This window comes from Chrysochloris asiatica, unplaced genomic scaffold (genome assembly GCF_000296735.1).
Source record: "Chrysochloris asiatica unplaced genomic scaffold, ChrAsi1.0 scaffold00120, whole genome shotgun sequence".
Lineage (NCBI taxonomy): Eukaryota > Metazoa > Chordata > Mammalia > Afrosoricida > Chrysochloridae > Chrysochloris > Chrysochloris asiatica.
This window is the reverse complement of record NW_006408638.1, coordinates 2648118-2666395: the sequence shown is the minus strand read 5'-3', so window position 1 is coordinate 2666395 and position 18278 is coordinate 2648118. Positions and strand designations below refer to the sequence as shown.

At 39.2% G+C, this 18278-nt stretch overlaps 1 protein-coding gene across 1 annotated transcript in view; it reads left to right on the top strand.

The window, feature by feature from the left end:
• The window catches only part of DCBLD2 (discoidin, CUB and LCCL domain containing 2), a 120284-nt gene extending 102819 nt beyond the window's left edge, over nucleotides 1-17465 (top strand). Inside the window, exons 8-16 of the mRNA XM_006868605.1 lie at nucleotides 687-902; nucleotides 2453-2577; nucleotides 8583-8733; nucleotides 9512-9598; nucleotides 9704-9829; nucleotides 11907-12000; nucleotides 14362-14411; nucleotides 15693-15830; nucleotides 16425-17465. Of these exons, the coding sequence (XP_006868667.1) occupies nucleotides 687-902; nucleotides 2453-2577; nucleotides 8583-8733; nucleotides 9512-9598; nucleotides 9704-9829; nucleotides 11907-12000; nucleotides 14362-14411; nucleotides 15693-15830; nucleotides 16425-16894 (1457 nt within the window). The 3' untranslated portion in view covers nucleotides 16895-17465. The remainder of the gene's footprint in view (nucleotides 1-686; nucleotides 903-2452; nucleotides 2578-8582; nucleotides 8734-9511; nucleotides 9599-9703; nucleotides 9830-11906; nucleotides 12001-14361; nucleotides 14412-15692; nucleotides 15831-16424) is intronic.
• The last annotated feature ends 813 nt before the right edge of the window (nucleotides 17466-18278 follow it).

Below are 18278 nucleotides of genomic sequence, written 5' to 3'. Positions count from 1 at the left end.
TTGGTATTGACTCAATGGCACCTGACAACAACAATAACAACAGTAGTGATAGGGAAAAGCTCATCATGTAAGCAAGGTAGAAAGCTACTTAGCAATTTGCCAAAGTCATTATATTCATTCAGCTGAAAATATTTAGTGTCTTTTATTTGCCAGGCACTGTACTGGTGCTAGAGTTCCAGTAGTGAACAAAACAGACACAGCCCTGCCATCTTGGAAATTAGTGAGAGATCAACAAGAAACAAATAAGAAAATAACTGTGTGCAGTATGCTGTTTACAATATAATACAGGGTGTAGAAAAATAACTACAGGGAATGTAAGGTGGACCAGTTTGAAATTTTGAAGTAGTCAAGGAAAGCCTCATAGGAAATATGACAGTAGAACCAAAAGTTTGAGGTAAGGAAGTAAGACAAGTCATCTACTTACATGGAAAAGGTGTTCCAGGGAGAAGAGAGTGTATTTCCACTCGACTAATGATCATTGTCTATGAAAGATATGTTTGTAGGTTTCCTAACAAGAAATGAAAATGGTCATTTGTCTGTGAAATCCTTGCCTAGCTTTGAGACTTCTCTGTTATAACGTATATATGTGTGTTCATTAAAAGTGCAATAGAAAGTTTGCAGCGAGGAGGTTCATAATGATTTTTAATTTCTGCCTGGGAACCAGAATACATTCTTCTTTATTTCAGGTTGCTACGGAACTCTAGGAATGGAATCTGGTGTGATTGCCGATGCTCAGATAACTGCATCATCTGTACTGGAGTGGACTGACCACACAGGACAGGAGAACAGTTGGAAACCTGAAAAGGCCAGGCTGAAAAAGCCTGGACCCCCTTGGGCTGCTTTGGCCACTGATGAATACCAGTGGTTACAAGTAGATCTGAATAAGGAAAAGAAGATAACAGGTTAAGAGACAGTTACATTCTAGGACAACTTGTGTGGAAACCTATGATCTCTAAGATTTTCATAAAAAATCACTGATTTTACTTGGAAGCCTTGTTACCACTACGATTTTCATAGAAAATCACTGAAAATTTAATTGGATGGTTTTAGGTTTTCTTCACTGCTAATATATAAAACCACCTAATATCACTAGGGAGCTCTGGTAGCGTAGTGGTTATGAGTTGGGCTGCTAATCTCATGGCCAGCAATTTGAAGCTTCTAGCAGTTACACAGGAAGAAGATGATGCTTTCTGCTCCCATAAAGATTTATAGCCTTGGAAACCCTATACAGGGTCGCTGTGAGTTGGAACCAACTCCACGGCACATAACTACCACCACCACCACCACCAGTATTACTAGGGAGCCGTGATGTGGCGCTATTTGATAAAGCACTGGACTTCAAGGTCAGTTTGAACCACAAGTTCAGTGGTTCAAACTCGCCAGTCACTCCTTGGAAACCTTGTACAGGATCGCAGTGAGTTGGAACTAAGTTGATGTCACTTAACAAAATAGTATTACTAGAGATGGTTTTATATAACACTACAAAGGAGAGGAGACAGCATTTCATTCTTAATAACTTAATTTTATACTAATAAGATTCTTTTAAGGCAGTGTTCAGTAAATTGATATTGAGACATCTGAAATAAGCATCTTTTGCGGTTCAGGCTCACCAGCTGCTCCTCGGAAACCCTATACAGGGTTGCTATGGGTCCGAATCAACTTGACGGCTCTTAACAACATTAGTCATTAAGAGAAATTTATGTTCAAGAAGTTTATTTTAATTACTGTGTTGTTGTTAAGTGCTATCGAGTCGATTCCAACTCAGCGCTGCTGTATAGGGTTTCCGAGGAGCAACTGGTGAACTTGAACCACTGACCTTGCAGTTCAAACAGCTTTGCAGTCTGGCACGTTAACCCACAGCTCCACACCAGGAATCGTTAAGTACTACGTTGTTGTTGTTAAGTGCCGTCGAGTCGATTCTGACCCATAGTGACCCTCTATAGGGTTTCTAAGGAGCAGCTGGTGAGCTTGAACCACCGACCTTGCAGTTCAAACAACTTTACATTACAGTCTCATGCATTTTCCCACAGCGCCACAGCAGGACTCCTTAAGTACTTTAACTAGTATTCAGCATGTGCTTAATATAAACTAATTAATTTTGGGGAATTTAACAAATTATTTTGTTAAAAAGATTTACGTTGCTTTTGTATTTAAATAATATCAATGATCACCTTTAGTTTACTCGTTCCGAGGAAGTCATTCTTACTCAGTAGTTGAAATATATTTCACAATTATAAAATGCAAGCTGCCGAAAGTGATATATAGCCTTTTCCTTATATGACCCCATAGTTCTTCCTATCTCTGCAAGGGAGCAAGGCCGTGCACTTACACATGGATATGTGTAAGAAATAGACATTTTTGAACAGTGCATCTCAGGAACATATGCTTTGATACTGACCACACGTTGAAGGTCAGCCTCTGTGCACTAATGAAAGTAATTCTTCTTCCCCAGGCATTGTAACTACTGGCTCCACCATGGTGGAGCATAATTACTATGTGTCAGCCTATAGAATTTTGTACAGTGATGATGGACAGAAATGGACTGTGTATAGAGAACCTGGTGTGGAACAAGATAAGGTACAGTGATTACTAAGATGTTTTACAAAACATTTAGAAAATATAAAAGTTAAAACTCATTTTGTCTCCACTTTGCCCTCTTCTGGTTGTTTCAGGTAGTGTTATTTAGAGGACTTAACTATTGAGTTTTAAAATGCTTGGTGTTATCAGGCCCCTTTTGGGGACCTTAAGGGTATTTTCCTGATTTTTACTACTATGTTTTTAACTGGGTTGTTTAGACACTCTATCAAGTAAGTCTGAAAAATGGAACTTGTAATTTTTTTGTTTTTATAAAGCATTTCTTATCCCATGGAATGATGATCTAATTTGTTCCCAGTTTTCTACTCCATAGGCAACAGGGGGAAAAGCAAGCATAACTAAAAGGTAAAATACAGTAAGCGATAGGATTGTTACAGAATTGGGGGGTCATTTCAAGATTCTCTCACCAACAGCCATCTTACTTTTCCTACCATATCTTCTGTGCTCATTATGAAATTGCTTTCCTTAGTAAAAAATGATGGAGATGCTAGAATGAGCCAGAGCAGAGAATAAAGGGTACAGAGGGTTAGTGGAGGTGGATCTCATTCCCATCTTTATCACTTTCACCGAATCCTTGCCCCTGTTCTACCACAAAGGATCTTATAACTGGGAGTCCCTGTCACCAAATTAAATGCTTTACATCTAGGACTTAAATTATGGATATGTTTTTCAAGGAAACATTCCTATGAATTTTGCTTTGATAATAAACTCTATTTACTTTTCTATTATGTATCATTTGCTAGTATATCTTCAGTTACCCGTTATTTCATCTCTCTGTTCAGAAATTTCCAGGTTATGGTGGTGATGATGTCTGTGGAGTTAGTTCTGACTCATAGCGATCCAATGTAGGGTCTCCAAAGTTGTCAATGTTTACAGAAGCAGTCTTATCTTTCTCCCTGCGAGTCACTGGTAGATTTGAACTTCTGACCTTGCAGTTAGCAGTTCATCTGGTAACACACTGTGCTACCAGAGTTCCTTTATTATCTTCTTTGGGGATCTAAACTCATCTGCTATTATTCAAGACCTTCTTTCCTCACTTCTACTTGATTTCACATGAACTTTACCTGTGTGGTAAGCCTCTACCCAATCAAGCAAAGAGCAATACTGTCTCCATACATGTCCTACTTCTGCCTAATCGACTCTTCCCAAGTAGACTGCTTTCTATTCCTAGCATATCCATATTTATTTGTATAGTATTTACTGTCGTTGTTGTTAGGTGCCATTGAGTTGGTTCTGACTCCTAGCAACCCTGTATAGGGTTTCTGAGACTATACAATTTTGTGGGAGCAGAAAGCCTCATATTTCTTCTGCAGAGTGGTTGGTGGGCTCAAATCGCCAACCTTGAGGTTTATAGTCCAGTCCTTAACCTACAGAGCCACCACATTTCTGATATTTACTGTTGATGTTAAGTGCTGTGGAGTCGATTCCGACTCATAGTGACTCTGCGCAGGGTTTCGTAGGCTGTAAATCTTTATGGGAACAGAAAGCCTCATCTTTCTCCTGCAGAACAGCTGGTAGTTTCAAACTGCCGACCTTGAGGTTAGCGGCCCAATTCGTAACCAGTGGACTATAATTAGTTTTTTGAAATAACAAAGAATTATCCATGCTTATATTGTAAAAATGTGTAACAACATTGAGTTTTATTTCTGAATAAAAACTTTTCCTGCTTCATTTTGAAAGATAATTTCAGTGCATACAAGACTTCCAATTTTTTTTTCCCTTTCAATACTTTAAATATGTTGGTGCGTCCTTTTCTGACTTATTGATTTCAACAAGAATTCTGCTAATCATTCTTTTATATTTTGTATGTAATGTTTCTATTTTATTTGGCTGCTTTTAAAGTTTTCTTTTATTGTTACATTCAGTTGGTGTAGCACTGCAGGATAATGTGCTGGACTGCAAGGGTTTGAACTGCCGACCTTGAGGTTCAAACCAGCATCTCCTTGGAAACCCTAAAAGGGTGCTATGCATCAGAACTGACTCAACAGTGGTTAACAACAACAACATGAGAGATTTGGTTATGATGTGTCTTTGTATAATTTTCTTCATGTTTCTTTTACTTGGAGTTATTTGAACTTCTTAGATCTTTGGGTTATCATTACCATTAAATTTGGGGGACTTACAAACATTGAATATCTATCAAATAATACCTCTCACCCACTCTAATTACACAGATAGTATGACCCTTGAAAACCCCTCAAAGTTCACTGATGCTGGTTTTTTGTTGTTTTTTTTTTGTATTTTCCTCTTTCTATTTTATTTTAGAAAATTTGCATTGCTTTGTCTTCAAGCTCAGTAATGTATTCTTCAGTGTCTATCTAGTCTTCTGTTAGTCCCATCTAGTCCCTGGATGGTACAAATGGCTTGTACTGGACTACTAACCTAAAAGTTGGTAGTTCAAACTCACATTCAGTGGCACCACAGAAGAAAGGCCTAGAAATCTTCCATAAAAATTAACAGCTAAAACTCTATGAAGCACTTCTACTTTGTAAGGCATGGGGTCACCATGAATTGAAATTGATTCAATGACAACAGAGTTTGTGTGGGGGAGAAAGAGTATATTTTTATCTTAGATACATATTTTACTTCTGGTTTTTCAGTTTGAGGGGTGAGTTTTCTGTTTTTTTAATTTTTCCATATCGCTCTTTATACATGGTCAATCTTTTTATCTTGTCTTTTGGAAAATATTATAATAGCTTCAGTGTGCTAGTCTACAAATTGTAGCCTATATGATAAATCTGGGTATTTTTTGTTGATTGATAATTCTCATTATGGGTCATATTCTGCAAACCTGTTCAGTTTTGCCAGACACTGTTATCTGTACATTGTTTAGTTGGTTGTTTGTAGATTTTTTTTTTTTTTTTTTTTTTAATCTTGTTAAGAGTGCTTTTTAACTCCTGATGTGGCTCTGTAGGGTAAACACTGAACTGCTTACTTGAAGGTGGGCAGTTCAAACCCACCAAGTCGCTCCTCGGAAACCCTGTACAGGGACACTATGAATCAGAACTGGCATGAAGGCACTCAATAGCAACAACAGGCAAGAGCTGCTGAGCTCTTAATGTAGGACTGCTTTCCCTTCACTCCCGAGTCAGTATTCTGAGCTCTCAATCCCATATCCGTCCCATGTTTTATGAGGTTTCTCCATTCTGACTGTTGGGAATGTAAGTTGATCCCAGCCTTATGTGAGTTCTGAGAATTGTCCTTGTTAAGTGCTGTCAAATAATTTCAAACTCTGGTGACTCTGTGTGGGGTTTTCAAGGAGTGGATGATGGGCTTGGCTTGAACCGTCAATCTTGTCAGGAATCCTAGAATTGGAGAATTGTCGTACTTACTCCTATTCAGTGGTTCTTTCACACTAACCACAGGCATTGGTTAAATGCAGCCAACGATTTAAGTGGAAACCCCTACAGATCCATAGAAGTTTGGCTTCTTTGTCTTTTCTCTCCTATACTCTGCCCTGCAAATTCTCATTGGCTTGTATTGCTGATCTCCTTGACCTTAGAGGCCACCAGGCTGTTTGGAATCCCTCCACTTCCTTACACAGCCACTTGGAAACTATCTCCAGAGACAGAATTGGGTAAATAGATAGGTTTGCCACATTTGTTTTACTTCTCAGACATCATTGCCCTCTGCTGCCCATTATCAGCATCCGAAAACCATTGTTTTATATATTTGTCTCTTATTTGTCATGTGTTGGAGGACGGTAAGTCTAGCCCCTGTTACTCTGTCTTGGACAGAGCAGAAGCCCTCCCATTGAATTGAATGTGAAATCTGTTCCCTCACTGATACTTGCCCATCCACACTTTCATCTCTTCCCACATCCTCAAAAGTCATTGTTGCCAACACTTGTGTATTCATTTTCATGCCTTTCTAACGTGTGCATGCACACGCACGTGCACACACACACACACACACACACACAGTCAACTTTGGATTTGTTTCCTAAAAGTGGGTTAGATGGATGGACAGACAATTTGCTTTCATGTAATGTATTACTTTTTAACATGCTATTTTTTGCCCTAAGATACTTAGCCATTGTTCCTGCTCTACTAGTATAATAAAAATAGCAAATAAATTGCCTTCATTTAATTTTAGAATAGGATCTGTGGACTCCTGGTGTGGTGCTGTGGGTTAATGCACTGGACTGCAAAGTCAGTTTGAACCACATTGTCAGCAGTTTGGCAATTAACAACAACAGTCTATGGAAATAATTGTTGTATCTGAAAAGCAAGCATTTTAGGAAATGTAGAATATTAACATGCTTTTAGAAATTTAAAATACAATGCCATAGGAATCAGCCAAGAATATAAAGGTCATAATAATGTGAAATTACTTGATTGAAAAATAAAGCAAATACTTTAACTTTACCTGATAAAAAATAATTTTGCTTATACACTAAAGTCTACTTATTAATGGACTTTAGAAACTACCTACATGATTTAACCTGGACCCTAGCTATAAGTCAGAAGACCCATATTCATGTCCCTCCTCTGTTATTGACTAGTTGTGCAATCCACTTGCATTCCCAAGCCATGGTTTCCTGTAATCTGTTTCATGTGATTGTCAGGAAGAGCAAAATCTTAACATGAAAATGGTTTGTAAATAAGAACTGTTCATTATTTGTTTGAAATAGTTGAAGGAATGAGAGAGTTACTGAAAGTCGTATTTCTGTTTAAGGATTATTTATTTACATGATAACATTTTATTTAGTTTTAATCATTAACTTAGGTACAGAGCAGTGTTTCAAAGCTACATTCCTTGTTCAAGGGTTAAGAATGAATGAAAGCTAGATATACTATGTTGTTGTTAGTGCTGTCGAATCAGTTCCGACTCATAGCAACCTTGTATAGGGTATCTGAGGAGCAGCTGGGGAGCTTGAACTGTCAGCTTTGCGGTTCAAACCCACCTTGCATCTAGCTCACTAACTCGCAGCACTACACCAGGACTCCAGTTATGCTATGTTGTTGTTAGGTGCTGTCGAGTCAGTTCTGACCCATAGCAACCCAGCACAGGGTTTCCGAGGCTGTAAATGTTTACGGGAGCAGAAAACCTCATATTTCTCCCATGGAACTACTGGTAGTTTAGAACTCCTGACCTTGAGGTTAGCAGCCCGATTCGTTACCACTATGCTACCAGTTATACTATGTTGTTGTGAAGTGCTGTAGAGTCGGTTCCAACCCAGAGTGACCCTATATAGGGTTTCCGAGGAGCAGCTGGTGAGCTTGAACCACTGACCTTGCAATTTAAATGGCTTTGCCGTCTGGTGTGTTAACCCACAGTGCCACTAGTTATATAATAGTTGTTGTTAAGTGCCGTTGAGTCCATTTTGACCCATAACGACCCTGTATAGTGTTTCCAAGGAGCGGCTGGTAAGCTTGAACCGCCAACCTTGCAGTTCAAACTGACCTTGCTGTCCAGTGCATTAGCCCACAGTGCCACACCAGGACTCCGGTTTTACTATAGAAACTGTTTTTATGAAGTTTATCCAGTAGGTGGCGACATACATATATGTTAAGTGTTCATTAGTTTATGTTCACCTTCAGCTTATTTACTGAGAAAAATTATGAAATGTACACAAGCAAAGCAATTTCCTCTAAAGACCTCTTCTTTTCAATTATGCTATTCTTGGTAAATGAAATTAATACGTTTAAATAGTTAGTGATTCCATAAAACTAGCTACTAACTTGTTTGTACGGTAAACCTCACTGCAATTGAAACCTTCTTACCAGACTGCTTAGTACTCTTGTTAATTCTTAAATTACATTAAATCATTTTTATATTCAGTACTTTTCTTTTTTCAGTTTTAATGAAGAATATGCAGCTTCTTAGTAGCTTTTCCAAATCATGACTTAGTTTTTTGTTTAAAGATGTTTTCTTGCTTATTGTCAAATCCCACTTAAGGCCAAAAGCAAAAACAAAAAGTGTAAATGAGGGGACTTAATTCTAACCTTTGTTGATGTAAAGTACCAATTTTTTGTTTTTTAAAGATATTTCAAGGAAACAAAGATTATCACCAGGATGTGCGTAATAACTTTTTGCCACCAATTATTGCACGTTTTATTAGAGTGAACCCTACTCAATGGCAGCAGAAAATTGCTATGAAAATGGAACTGCTTGGATGTCAGTTTATTCCTAAAGGTAACTGTTACACAACCATGCCTTTTAAGACATGTTATTTTCACCTGATTATTAAAAATGGTTTTGTTCTCAGCGAACATTATATAGAATCATGTGAATGCTATTATTATGCTTAAGCTTTAGTTATAGTGTCTTCTTAAAGGAATTTTAAAAAATAGTTATTATCTTAAAAAGTCAGATATCAAGAGTGGGTTCCAAAATTGTAAGTGAACATTCATGAAAGAATGCAGTGAGATTTTATTCCAGGTCTAGTCTCAATCTTAGTGGTTTTTAATCCACTTTCACATAGTATAATACTTGTCTCACATAAGCACTCAAAGAGTGTAACAGTAACCTAAGTGCCTTGTATTTCAAATGTATTTAAAGGGGACTAACTTCCCTCAATATTTTATGATCATACATGCAGTATTAACATAAAAATTGGGATACCCCTGAAACCTATCACAATTCCTGATGTATAATGTATCGTCCATACATATTTATTAAATGGTTGAATAATATGGCAAATTGTGGTTAGGTTTACAGCTTAACAGTCCCAACACCATCCCACACTGCATTCTCCTTCCTACAAAGAACTTTTCAGGCAACTTAATGAGTTTAAAAGGAATTGATCCAGGTATATTTGTACATTTAGTGCAGAATATAATGTTTGTCCTCCTGATATACTTCTGTTTGAAATCAGTCTGCAGAATTAAATACCTTAGGAAATTTTGAACACTTACATTTTTGATTGTTTATATCAGCAAAATGTGTAACGTTTTCTAAACCATTGTTCAAGGTCGTCCTCCAAAACTTACTCAACCTCCACCGCCCCGGAACAGCAATGACCTCAAAAATACCACAACCCCTCCAGAAATAGCCAAAGGTGTGCCTACTTTAAATGTGAGAATTTGTTATTTCAAGTTTATATTAATCAACTTGGTGTGGAGAAAAGAATAAAGAGGGTTTTGTGTTTTGTTTTTCCCCCAAGGCCGTGCCCCCAAATTTACTCAACCACTACAACCTCGCAGTGGCAAAGGATTCCCTGCACAGATAGAACAAACAACTGCCACTCCTGATATCAAAAACACTACTGTCACTCCAAATGTAACCAAAGGTATGCAAACCCCAAGCTAGCACCTATTAAAGCATCATATTTTGGGGTTTTCTAAATTAAATTTTCAGGTGTATTTCCAGGTTGACTTTGCTTTGCTTTTTTTCCCTCAAACTGTGTTGTTATTATTGTTGGGTACCACTGAGTGAATTCCAATTCGTAGTGATGCTATAGGACAGAGTAGAACAGCCCTGTAGGCTTTCCAAGGCCACAAACCCGTACAGAAACAGACTGCCACAGTTTTCTTCCACGGAGCAGCTGGTGCTTTCAAACCACCAGCCTTTAGTTTGGTTAGCAGCTGAGCATGAGCACTTCAAACACTGTGCCACTCCCATTTCCTTTTGTCCACTGCAGTGGGAGACTGATTACTTCCCTTGTGGCCTGGTCCCTGTCCCATCCAGCGGCTAAGAGGCATATGATTTTCCTCTTACTCCCCAATATTGTCCTCCTCCCCTGTCTTTCAAGGAGCTCAGGTAGCATAGTGCTTACTAGTTGGGCTGCTAACCTCAAGGTCAGCAGTTTGAAAGTACCAGCTGTTCGGGGGGAGAAAGATGAGGCTTTCTGCTCCCATAAAGATTAGCAGCCTCGGAAAATCCTATATGGGGTCTGAATCGACTCCACAGCACATACCACCATGATCCTCCCCCCGGCCCCATCTTTCAGATAAAATTGTAGGGAGTAAATGAGAGGTGGCAGGTTAGACCTATCACGCAGTGTCTGGCATAACCCAATGACTATCGGCCAATGCTGTTGCCATCCTCACGACTGCTCTCTGTAAATGTAAAGTGGGAGGAGGGGATGAAGGAAGAACCTCATCAGGGTCCAGGACTCCTTATCTGTGGAGTGAGAAGCAGGGAGTAAATGACTACCTAGGCTCTGACAGCTCTAGTATTGTGTTGACTACTGACATGTTTACATGTCTGAGACACATTTGCAGTCTGTTTTACAGATTGTTTTACAATGTAGGTTACAGCTACAGGACTTTGACCCTGTTCTGGTCCACCAACCTCCAACACACACCCACGCACACACACACGTGATTTCCACCCCAAATATAATGAATGAGAATCTACATTTTAACCAGATATTCACGTGGTTCTTGCAGCTCCCCAGGTGATGCATTTGTGTCTTTTCTTCTGTATACAACAAGAATCACCTGGGGATCTTATACACCTAGATTTCTGATTCAGTATGTTTGGGTGGAAAGGAAAATTATCAGCAGGGACCTGAATTAGAATAAACCAGTTTAAAGCCCTTTGTTTACCATTTCACATCTATAAATGTTTTACCACCAGTTGCAACATCATTCGTTATTTCTGGATTGTGTTCCACTACAAGGACACCATGATTTACTTGCTCCTGCCCAGCCTTGGGCATTCGGATTACTTCCAGTTCACATTTATACAGATACATGATATGACCATATTTAAAGATATATGTAATAGGCTTTTATGGAGTCCTGGTGTGGTGCTGTGTGATAAGCACTGGACTGCTGACCATAAGGTCAGTGGTTCAAACGCACCGCCTCCTTGGAAACCTATATAGATTTGCTGTGAGTGCTTGCTTCCTTACTATTAAGATCCTTCTTCCTCCTACATTTTGTTGTGTTTTAGGTGAAAATTTACACAGCAAGTTGTTCTTTTTAATATTTGCCTATTTAATAAGCAGACAATAGCATCTTACTCTTATTTGATGGCACTACACCACGAGGTCATCAGTCAAACCCACCAGCCACTCCTCAGGAGACGAGGCTGTCTGCTCCCGTAAAGGTTTAGCTTCGGAAATCCTCTGTGTGGGTTGCTGTGAGTGGGAATCGGCTTGATAGCAGTGGGTTTCCTTGTTTTGTTTTTTGTTCCTTTCAATGAGCCTGAGGCTAGGAAGTTAAGTGGTCACTTAAACATTTTTAAGTATATTGTTGGCTTCTCTACTTTGCTGATTTTTATATCAGTGTTGTATATTTAACCCTTCATCATAACATATGCAGAAAAACATATTATGTGGTTTGAATGATGCCCTGGTAAAATCGTTAAATATGCTTCCTTGTGGTTATGTCGTCTGTTTTTCATTACTAATATTTCAGATGTAGCATTGGCAGCAGTTCTTGTCCCTGTGCTAGTCATGGTGCTCACTACCCTTATTCTCATCTTCGTGTGTGCTTGGCATTGGAGAAACAGGTTAGTATGGCACTAATTCACCTCGCTGTTCTAAAGGGTGGTATGTTCAGAAACTACCAAATGGGAAGTAGAAACTGAAAGTAGACGATGAAATACAGTTCACTTTTTTGAGAAAGAGAATTATACTGGTCATTAGAATAAAAACAACGTACGTCACCTTTATTCCTATTAAAAACAACTCCACTCAATCAGTCAGCTTACTGGGTAACTTTATTGTGTCAAACTCTGTGCTAAGCACTTATATTTACAGATACAAGTGGGTGCTCAGTAGTATTTACTGAAAGAATAAAAGACACAATTCCTGTCTCCAAAAAATTCAGAGTTGCATCAAAAGATGGAAGGGGAGTACAGAATCACTATCAAAAAGAATTGGTTGACACTCACCCACTTCAGGAGGTAACAGGATCAAGAACCGATGATATTGAAGAAAGAAGTCCGAGCTGTACTGAAGGCATTGGCAAAAACCAAGGATCCTGAAATTGATGGATAACTAAAATGTTTCAGCAAATGGATGCAGCACTGGAGATAGTCACCTATGCCAAGAAATTTAGAGGACAGCTACCTAGCCAACTTATTGAAAAAGACCCATATTTGTGCCCATTTCAAACAAAGGTGATCCAACGAAAAGCAGGAATTATCGAACAGTATCATTAATATCATACACATATTTTTTCTGAAAATAATTCAGAAGTGATGTAGCACTACATCATCAAGGAGCTACCAGAAATTCAAACCAGATTCAGAAGAAAACATGGAATGAGGAATATCATTGTTTACATCAGATGGATCTTGATTGAAAGCAGAGAATATGAAAAAATGTTTACCTGTGTTCTATTGATAATGCAAAGGTATTAGATTTTGTCATCATAACAAATTATGGATGACATTGTGAAGAATGGGAACTCTAGAATGCTTAATTGAGTTTATGTGGAACCTGTCCCTGGACAAAAAGAGGCAGTCATTCTAACAGATCAAGGGAATGCTTCATGGTTTAAAGTCAGGCGAGGTGTGTGTTGGAATTGTATCCTTTCCCCATACTTACTCAAACTATGCTGAGCAGAAGCTGGAAGGCTGTTGCATCTGGATTGGAGGAACAGTTATTAACAACCTGCAATGTACAGGGTGGAAGGTAAGAGAAAAAGAGGACGACCCCCCAACGACATGGATTGGCCAGGTGGCAGCATCGATGGACTCAAGCATGGCAATGATAGTGAGGTTGGCTCAGGATTGGCCAGTGTTTCATTCTGCTGTGCATAGGGTCGCTATGAGTTGGTACCGGCTCTATGGCACCTAACAGCAACAATGTACAGATGATCCTACTTTTCTTGATGAAAGAGAGGAAGACTTAAAGCTGTTACTGATGAGATCAAAGAGTACAGCCTTCAGTATGGGTTATATACATCTCAGCATAAAGAACACAAAAATCCTCACAACTGATCAATAAGCAACATCACGGTAAACAGAGAAAATATTAAAGTCGTCAAGGATTTCATTTTACTTGGATCTACAGTCAATATTCAAGGAAGCAGTAGTCAAGAAATTAAACAATGTATTTCATTGGGCAAATCTGCTGCGGTAGTCCTTTTTAAGGTGTTAAAAAAAACAAAGATGTTATTTTGAGAACTAAAATATGCCAGGCCCAAGCCATGGGCCATGGTATTGTCAATTGCATCATAAGCATGCAAAAGCTAAACAATGCATAAGGAAGACCAAAGGAGAATTGATGCCTTTGAATTAGGTTGTTAACAACAACACCACCAAAAAACAAAAACATTGACTAGACCATGAATTGCCACAGAACAAAGAAATCTATCTGGGAAAATGTACAGCCAGGTTGCTTCTTAGAAGGAAGGGTGGATAGACTTCATCTAATGTCCTTTGGACACGTTAGATGCACCATTCTTTGGAGAAGAGCACTGTAATTGGTAGAGAGGCTGCAAAAAGAGCAAGACCCTCAAGGAGATGGTTTAACACAGTGGCTACAACAATCAGCTCAAAGATCACGATGATTTAAGGATAGTGCAGGAGCAGGTAGTATTTCATTTGTTCCAACTCATAGGATCATCTTGAGGGCACCTAACAGCAACCACCTGTATAGATTGTTGTTGTTAAGTGATGTTGAGTCGTTTCAACTCATTGTGGTCCTACATTGGTTTTCCAAGAAGCAGCTGATGAGTTTGAACCACTAACCTTGTGATTAGCAGCCCAGCACCACACCAGGAGTTACCTGAAGATCAGATGAAAGTGTATACTCTTGATTAATTGTTAGTCTTGGTATCTGTTCTGCAATTTCAAGAGATTTCTTACCTGTGCATTCACTGTTTACTAAGTACTGCCTCCCATTTCTTTGTATTTTTCTAGAAAGAAAAAAACTGAAGGCACCTATGATTTACCTTACTGGGACCGGGCAGGTAATGTCTGTGTTCTTTTCATCTTTCCATCTGAGGGAATTGTGGCAGTAGTGAAAGAAAGTTATTCTTGGATCCATTTGAATTCCTCTTGTGTTGTGACCATTTTCACCCTTCTGCAAAATCTCTTCTAATTTTTAACTTACAGAATGGAAAGTAACTTGTTTCATTGTACATGCTCTGTTCTTTTTCTTCTGGAAGTCGTGTGGTTTCTCCTGTGTATTTGTTTCTTAGGAGACCAGCATTCTGGCCGAGGTGGACAACTATGTAAGAAACAAATGACCGTGGTTGTTGGACATTTGCTGTGATTATTTACTAGGGGTGGAGTAGGGCTTAGGGGATGGTGAGTGCAGCAGACAAGGAATCTCTGAGCTCTGATTTCTCTGACATGATTAGTTGTCATCTTCTGAATCCCTACTCTGTATAGCAGATGGTGTATGCTACAAGCGTACTGGAACACCCTCCAGCTATCCCACTTCCCCAGTCTCATTACTGGAAGTACCATTGAGAGCAAAGACAATTCTCTGCTGTGACCAGGGTAGACAAAGGCAGTGGTAGGGGCAGCTCATTGTGCTGCTAGTGCTCCAGGGTGGAACTCAAAAAATAAAATTTTTTGAGAAAAACTTAAACAGAAACTACCCCTATAACATACAAGTATATGTAGCTACAGTTTAAAAGCAGAATTTGTTTCTGCCTATTAACTTTTTCCTCTTTAATTGTAAAAAAATTTGTTGAGAATTCACACTGTAAAACATACACCAAGTCAACCATTTCTACATGCCCAATTGAGTTGTATGGATTCCATTTTCTGAGTTGTAAAGTCATTTTCATCCTCCTCTTCCAAGTTACTCCTCCCTCAGTTATATTAACTCACTGCCCGCAAAGGTTCCTATTTAATCTTGCAAGTTACCATTGTCAATTTGATCCCATATAGATAGATACTAATAAAAGAGCCTAATGCTCAAGGCAGACTGTTTTCACGGATTAAGCTGAACTATATCATTCAGTTTTAAGACTTAAGGGGATATTTTTGGTTTAAGGTATTATAAATCTGCCCATCTTTTTAATTGTGGGAGCCCTGGTGATGCGGTGGGTTAGGTATTGGGCTGCTAACACAAGGTCTGCAGTTCAAGCCCCAAAGCCACTCTGTAAGAGAATGATGACCCTATAGAGGGCCACTATGAGTACTCATGGAAATAGTTTCCATACAATAGAATTGCTGACTGTTACCACTTGAGATATGTGTTTTGATTTAATGGCCTTTTTTGTTACAACCCAATGAAGGTTGGTGGAAAGGAATGAAGCAGTTTCTCCCTGCCAAATCAGTTGAACACGAAGAAACCCCGGTTCGCTACAGCAACAGTGAAGTGAATCACTTGAGTCCAAGAGAAGTTACCACAGTGTTGCAGGCTGACTCTGCAGGTACCAACTCCGTGACTGCACAGGCACTGAGGGGCGGGGGGCAGTGCTTGCTGGGAAGCATGTTGAAACCTTAAAGTATCTGTACCTTTTTCATGTTTAAGGATGAGCTCATTTCCAAAAGGAGAAGCATTTTTTAGAAAGATACTCTTGAGAAAGTCATTTCTATTTTAGCCATAGAGTCAGGGCATTCATTTAGGAAAACTGAGCATTTTCTGTGGTTATTTAGGGGAGTTAGAAGAACAGCAGGAGAGACATAGTGGGTTTTCCTTTAAGTGCTTACTTATTTTAAAAATCTAATATTTGAAAAAGAAAGCAATAGTCTCTGAAATGATTTCCCAATATTAAGATTACTCCAATAATGGAGTATTTCTCTTCAAATAAAATAATGTTGATGCAAAGTTACATGACTAAACCTTTTGGCATACATAAGATAACATTAATTTTTTAAAACTGATTCTTGTAATTAAGAAATATATAGCGACTGTAGCAATAAAAGTGCTATAAAGTGTCTACTTCAGGCATAAGCCTGCAGCTACCACTTTGAATTGTGTGATGAATAAGGTAACTTTCTGTCATGTTTTGTGACATCCGTAGAGTATGCACAACCACTTGTCGGAGGAATTGTTGGCACACTTCATCAGAGATCTACCTTTAAACCAGAAGAAGGAAAAGAAGCAGGCTATGCTGACCTGGATCCTTACAACTCACCAGGGCAGGAGGTTTATCATGCCTACGCCGAACCACTCCCCATCACTGGGCCTGAGTATGCAACACCCATCGTCATGGATATGTCAGGGCACCCCGCAGCCTCTGTTGGTCTGCCCTCCACGTCTACTTTCAAAGCCACAGGGAACCAACCTCCCCCTTTAGTGGGAACTTACAATACTCTTCTCTCCAGGACGGACAGCTGCTCCTCTGCCAGGGCCCAGTATGACACCCCAAAAGGTGGGAAGCCAGGCCCAAGTACCGCAGATGAATTGGTATACCAAGTGCCACAGAGCACGCAGGAAGTATCAGGAGCAGGGAGGGAGGGTGACTGTGATGTTTTACAAGAAATCCTTTGAAGGTGATGCTGCTTTATCACAGCGTCATTTTAAAGCACATGGCCTGTTTTTGCATTAGTAAGTAGTAATATATAGAATGTATTAAGTTATCTGTCACTGAAATGGTTGAGGAAAATGTGATAACCAAGGTACAGGAAACTAGTAATCTTGCCATCTTGCTTTAAAGGTATAACTGTGGCAGTTACTGCTTGCCTGTTAAATTCTGAACAGCCTGTTTGTTACTACTGTAAAACACTATTTTTAATACAGAAAAAGCTCTCTATAATGCACTTCAAAGACATTAGGAATCACTGAGAGAAAGTATTTATTTACCAGTACTGCAGGTACATTATGAACTCAAGAGATGGCTCTAAGCCTGTTTGGCAATAACGCATGGTACTGTTCTTGAACTATCTAATGGCTTGAAATTCTGCTCTTTGTGAAAGGTGGGTACTATCATAATCTTCTCCTTTTTCTATTCCTAGATTGATTTCCAGATTGATTTTTTAAAGAATTATAATGTTGTGATATCACCATTGGTTTGTTGGCAGTCATATACAGTTCTCCATCTTTCATTTGGAAGATCTGTAGCGCAGAACCTCTGAATGACTGATTTTTCACTTTTTAACCTCCCTAAGAGCTTTAACACTTCATGGTACGTGATCTGGTCTCAGTCCTGCGGGTTCTGCCTGGGGCACTTGGTGACCAGAACCATTCTTTATGAAATGTTCTAAGATTTTCCGGTAGTTGATACTTGTGATCATCTAATAGGGGTCAGCAGTTTGAACCCACCCAGGAGTCCTGGTGTGGCACTGTGGGTTAATGCGCCAGACTTGCAAAGCTGTTTGAACTGCAAGGTCGGCAGTTCAAGCTCACCAGCTGCTCCTTGGAAACCCTGTACAGGGTTGCCATGGGTCGTAACCGACTCGATGGCACTTCACAACAACAAGTGGCTTACTTGGAGGAAGACTTGGTGGTCTACTTGCATAAAGATTAGCATTTGGAAAGCCTGTTGGGGCAGTTCTAGTCTGTCCTATGTCCAGGGCCACTGTGAGTTGGAATATGCTCAATGGCAGTAATTTTGAGTAATATCTTAGAGTGTACTTCTTCACGTGAAAACAGGAACATCTTTAATTTGGAAAAACTAAAGGCAATTCTTCCCTGTCTCCTTACCCTACAACCGTTTTCTGCAATGGGATTTTTCCGTAAAGAATGGTGAAAAGTTACAGTGAATTAAGCGACTGCTATAATAAACATGTTCATTCATGTTTATGACAACGAAAGGCTAGATTATTTACTCAGAAATAATATAAATGGCCTTTTACAAAAGTAACGACCAGTTTTCCCCTTTGGTTTTATAATTCTCCTTGAGTCTAGAATTATTATAACCTTTAGTTGCAAAAAA